The sequence below is a fragment of the Mesoplodon mirus genome (assembly GCF_964341445.2).
Source record: "Mesoplodon mirus genome assembly, chromosome: 1".
In the NCBI taxonomy this organism is placed as follows: domain Eukaryota; kingdom Metazoa; phylum Chordata; class Mammalia; order Artiodactyla; family Ziphiidae; genus Mesoplodon; species Mesoplodon mirus.
The window spans coordinates 41,468,824-41,474,823 of NC_138976.1; the positions used below are offsets into that span (position 1 = coordinate 41,468,824).

The following is a 6,000-nucleotide window of genomic DNA, read 5'->3' on the forward strand; positions in this document are numbered from 1 at the left end:
TTTAAAACTGATCTTGTGCTTGGATATGCTGGCTGCTGTGCACCTTAGCCACAGAACGCAAAAGGAAAAACAGCTTTTATTTTGATGAGCTGCAGCCTTTAATATCCTAAGTTCATCCCCACCAGAGTCATCACTCATTGAGGGCCATATACATGTAACCATATATATGTGCATGTGTATGTGTACTCATGGTGCTTTACAAATATTAATCCATTTATTCAATCCGTCAGCACTTATTGAGCACCTACGTCATGCACCTAATTAGGCATAAGAGATAGAAAATGATGAGCAAGGCCAAGGTCACAACCCTGTGACAAGCTGTGGCGGAAGCAGATAATCAAACAAGTAATGAGTATGCGTTGTGGTAAATGCTGTAACGGGGAAAAGAGGTTATTAAAAATAATATCTGAGGCAGCGACTACGTGTGAGATGTTTACAGCCACTGCCTCTAATTCGTATAGCATCCTGCAAAGGTAGGTGTCTCCCCACTTCCCAAAGGAGGGTGCCGGGCTGTCCCACACTACACACCACCTCTCCATCGGCCTCAGCACCCGCATCAGCATTTGCATCTCAAATCCCTATTCTGGTCTCAGTATTGTACCTGCCGCCCTGCATTAGCCTATTCAGGCATCGATTAAACTTTTGCCCAGAATTATACAGCACATTGCACACCCACAGGGGAGAAAAGAGCCCACAGCGCACCCTGAAGGAACTTCTAAGCCGGCTACATGGAGTTATACAAGAATATTAACACCACAAAGCAAGGATGGAGCATGGACGGGGCAGTCTGTGGTCATGACCAGTGGAGAGCTTCAGAGGGCAAGTCATTTGGCTTCTGAATGGGAGAGATCATTGTGGAGAGATTTATTCAGGAGGTGGGACCCAGGTCTTCAGATCACATAAGGTCAGACCGTGTAAGAGAAAGAAGGCCAGTTCTCAGGAAGGCGGTGTTCACAGAGGTGCCAAGAAGGCTCGCAGGTTAGGCTGAACCACGGCCAGGGATGTAACTGGAGCACGATGGTGGGACAAGCTGGCCTTCAGCTGCCCCGAGTGCCAACTGATAAGAGATGCTAAGCCACCTGGGGCATTAAAATGACCTAGTGTAACAGCACATGGAGAAATCCGCATTTATAAGAACCCCTCCCAGAAACCACTACATGTGACAGAAGCAGTTCTTCGTTCCACCTCCTGGGATAGAGGGTGAGACCCAAAGGGCCTCCTGGAGTCAACAAAGGTCACCAAACAACATTCTAACCATGACAGTCCTTTTCACTGCAGGGACTTATTTCTACTTGAAGGGTGTGCAAGTTCAAGGCCAGAGCTGCATTATTCAGAATCAGAGTGGAGAGGCCAAGGGCTGTCAGCAATGGGTATCCCCCATGACCCTTTTCCCACAGGACCTCCCTTCCCCAAATTGGTAAACAGAAAAAAAGAATATCAAGTTGCAAACCAAGTTATTAGCATGCCTGGAATACTCACATGTCTCAACCAGTCCTGCTGATGATATCTATATTTGTTTAACTCTTGACTGCTGATAAAATTCTTTTACTTGGTATTCACAACAGCCATGAAATAAGCACTAGGCCTCTCATTTTATAGAAGAAGATCCTGAGGGTTAGAGATGGTAAGTGACCTATTCAAGGTTATACAGCTAGCAAGTTCTAGAGCCAATTTTGGACCAGAATATCTGTCCAGTGGTCTGTCTGCTCTATCACTACTACAAATAATCATAATACTTTATAAAGTTCTTTAGAGTTGACAGAGAGCTTTTACAGTACACCTGGGCAGTACACACACTAATATACATAGACACACACACACACACACACTCTCACCCTTGTACACACATACTGTTTTCCTAAAAGTAAAGTAACAATAGTAATAATCAAAATACTATATCCCTCTTGTTTAAAAACCCATCCTCCCTCCTCTAGCTATGGACTTTGTCTTAGACCATTTATAAAGTAAGTGAGTAGCTATTAAGTAGATTACTGCTAAAGATATGTGGATGAAGTTTTAAATCATAGATGTTGGTTTGTTTATAACTCACTGCTTAGAACAAGCCTGCTTTTGTGTTAAACATCTGCCCACTTTCATTTTCCACTGCTAAGCTCCTGCCTCTTCTCCCAATCTTCTCTCAGTGACACATGAAGCAGCATCTTTCCTATATGTCCATCTTATGCCAGGATTTGTTTTCAGGAAGTGGCTGTTTCCTGGCAGACATAAAATTCACAGGACTTGAAAAAAACTTTGAAATAAAAAAATCAACCATTTACTGCATTTTTAAACAAAAGCAAAAGACCTATCAGACAGATCAGCATGTATACTTTATTTTAAAAAATCCCCAACTCCCAGTTTGTCAAAGCACTTCTTTCAAATTCATAGGTCACACAAATTAAATTATTCAATAAACAATTTGTCAATTAGTCTTGCACAGTGGGGAGAAAATTATACACAGAAACGTAGAATGAGCCAAAATCAAAGCAAAATCTAGTGACAAATGAGCAAACTGCTCTCCATCGCAGAGGCAGAGGGCCTGTCATCCCACCCACGAAATAAAGATCACAAACTCCCCCGCCAGCCACAGGGAGGCCTCATTATTTTTCCTTCTCATAACACAGAATTCTACCAAAAGATCTTAATGAAAATAGGTCAACATACTTAATCTATAAAGCAATCATCTCACCTACTTTTAATCATCTTTCTTTATAAGAGAATTCATATAATCAGGCCACACTACACAAACAGAATTTAAACATATTTTTTTGCCTTTTTCCCCTGCTCCCAAAGGAAAACTCCATGTACCACTCATCTTGCTAAAAACCACAGGAATAAAGTGACTTAATTATAGTTAAACCAAGTATTTCAACCATATACTCTTAAACCTTAACATTAAACATATCCATGAAATATTTTTGAGAGCTTTCCTTCTTACTTATTCACTCAGTAAATCCCCAATATATAGTAAGCTCCTCCTAAGCACAAGTTCCCAGTGATGTTCTGAGTCCATACTAAATGTATACAGAAATATTTTGATACTATATCTTTTTAAAAATTGCTTTTGTTCTGAACTATTACTTGAACTTGAAAAAATTTTAGTTAAACTCAACTTTCACAATTCTCACAAGGTCATCTAGGGTGTGGGTATTTTTTAATTTCCTTTTCATGGGGAAACAGGAAGCACTGAATCAGGACATCAGGTGTATATGGAAAAATACATATTTTGATACACATGTAAATAAATACATACTTTTTTGTTAGTTTAAAGATCCTTTTGCCTACTTGACTCACAATACAAATACACTGCAGTCAAATTTCTTATGTTGAGTTTAAATTTAGGTGTGAAAACTGGGTTTTCAGCTCAAGTCAGACCAGAGCATAACACACCCTGTCAAATCCCCAGTCAAGGGGAAACCCATCCAGCCCTTAGAGGCCCCCAAAGAAATCGTTCTTTGTTCACCTGGAACTGAAAGGCTTCACATTCAGAATCACAGCTCCTGCAGCAATGGAAGTATGCTCTGAATCCAGGTAGACATATTAGACTCTCAACTAGGGATGTGTTAAAAATTTAACATTGTGAATGAAACCAAAGCAACCACTGACACCAACTGGGTAATTAAATTCCTGGTTCAAGGAAGTTTCAAAATCCAAACCCAACATCAACATCTGGCAAGTCTCCATGTGTGACCTACCAATACTTGTGCATGCTATTTTGAAAATTCAGAAAGAGGGAAAGTATTAAGCCTTTAAAAGCCTATGAATTAGTTTGTACTCTCTGTACACATAAGGGCTAACTCACAGTTAACTGAAGCTAACTCCAGTTTCAACTATATCTCAGCTTTTGCCTCATTGTCTCAGAAGGGTAAAAGCTGACAAGCGTTACTGCAGACAACTAAATCTATTCTTGTCCAGGGGTCTTGATCAATACACTCTGCATCACAATCTAACACTGAAATAGCTTCTCCGCCGCCAGCCCCTTGTTTTAGGTAGTATATTTCTGGTCCCTAGTCCTTGCTAGGTTAGTTAACTCTTTTCTCTATAATTTGCACATCTCCTGGAAGGACGAGGGAGACGCCTGAATTCAAACTGCATTTGTTTACCACCCACTGCCCGCAGTACTGTGCATTCCCACAATCCAGAAACGTGCGCTTCCGGCACCCCCAGTACCTGCCAAGTTCCTCGCCGGTGTCGTAGTAATCATCCACGTTTTCCTGCCTGAACACGGTCATGATAAACTGTCACGCCTCACGGAAGCCCAGCGCACTTCAGCTCCGCTTCCCAAACCATCACCACCGCTCCTGCGCCTCCGTGGGCCCCTCATGCATCAGTCAACAGTCCTTAAAAAAAAAAAAAAGGCAATAACAACAATAAAATGACAACCCCAAAACGAAGTACCCCTCCCCAGGGCTAAGACTCGCTCGCTGAAGACTACCTCTCCGGAGTTGCCGCACCCCGCCGTGTGGAGAGGAGCACTCTTTGTTAAACCCGGGCCAGAGACGCCCCCAGCCCCGCATCTCCGGCGCACGCGTGGGGCCGGGCACAACCGCACCCCAAGGTCCGCGTCCCCGAAAGCAGGGCGCTCGGCACGGATCAGAACCCGCTCCGGAAGTGGCTGGCCTCCCCGCCTCTCCTTTCTCTGCACACACGCCCACCCAGCTCCCCACCTCCAGGGGCGCAGCGGAAGAATGAAGCCCTCGCCGGGGCCGAACGCGCCTAGCTGGAAGCATCCGTCTCCTGCCTGGAGCGGCGGTGCAACCCCCGCGCCACCTCTCGGCTCCCGCACCTCCCCGGCCGCCTCAGCCACCTTCTCTCCTCCCTCGAGCCAAGCAGTCCCCAGAGGCACATTCCTGGCGACTCCAGCTCCGTTACCCAGCCGACCCGGCGTGCGGCCGCCCGGGGGAGCAAGGGAGGGAAGGGAGCGGCTGAGGGAGGCGCGGCCGCCCGCTCCCGGTCTCCGCGTCCCGACACAAAGCGCCCGGCCCGCGTCACCTGTTCCCACCCGGCCCGCGGGGCTGGGGGCATCTCCTGGCTGCGATTCCCCTTCTCCCCTCAGTCAAGTGTACCCCGCCTCGGCCTTCCCGGTTGCCCTGGGCGCTGCCCGGGCCAACCCCGCCGCGCCGCGGCCGCGAAAGCAAAAGCAGGCGGCGGGGCCCGGGAGGAGACGGGGAGCCGCGAGCGGCCACTCACCCGGGCGCCCGGGAGCTGCCCGGGTCTCTCCGGGGCGCTGTCGGAGGTCGACGGTAGGCGCCAGCGCCGGGGACAAGCGGGGCGGCCGCGGGAGAGCAGGGAGGCAGCGAGTGGGGGCGCGGATCCCGCGCGTCCGTCCGGAGTCGGCTCGGCCGGGCTCTCCCACTCCTGCTCCGGAGCAGCCCCTCGGTTCCTCGCCGCCTTCCGGGCGGAGGGCGGCCGGCAGGCGGCCAATGGGGACCCCGCGGGCGGGCTGCCGACACGGCCCACCCACCTCCGAGCTGCCCGGCCGGGCCGGCGCTGCGGGTGCTGCGCGGCGCTGGCTGCTCCTCCCCGCTCGGCGCTCTGGGCTCGCTGGCGCGCTCTACCGCGCACACCCCCGCACACACCCACTCGCCCCACACCCGCGCCAGGAGCTCAGCCAGCACGGCCGCGCGCAACATGGGCGCCCCACCTGTGACACGCTGCTACGCTGCCCCCTTCGGCGAGGCTCCAGAGAAATGAGATTCCTTCATCCCGCAGAGGTGTCCTGAGCGCCCCGCGTGGTCCAGGCACGGTGCTCGGCACCGGAAAATCACAGAGACCATAATAGGCTTAAAAAAATCCCTGCCCTCTTGAAACTTACATTCTGGTGGAGAAGCTAGACAATCAATATGTAAACGAATAAATGAGATCATTTTAGAAGGGATTGGTTCCATGGAGACAATACTGCAGGGTAACGGAAACACCTATTCTGTTCAGGATAGATGTTTTGAGCTGAGATCTGAACTGTAAGAAGGTATGAAACCAGAGAAGAAAGGTTTGAGGTCTCAG

General features: G+C 48.8%; 1 protein-coding gene across 2 annotated transcripts in view; it reads right to left on the minus strand.

Annotated features, from left to right (window-relative positions):
* The window catches only part of DAPK1 (death associated protein kinase 1), a 216,379-nt gene extending 210,968 nt beyond the window's left edge, over positions 1-5,411 (minus strand). For both annotated transcript variants that reach the window (XM_082619892.1, XM_082619891.1), the window contains exons 1-2: positions 5,188-5,411; positions 4,168-4,337 (exon numbers count right to left, since the gene is read on the minus strand). In XM_082619892.1, coding sequence (XP_082476018.1) covers positions 4,168-4,229 — 62 coding nt within the window. In that variant the 5' untranslated portion in view covers positions 4,230-4,337; positions 5,188-5,411. The remainder of the gene's footprint in view (positions 1-4,167; positions 4,338-5,187) is intronic.
* Positions 5,412-6,000: the final 589 nt, after the last annotated feature.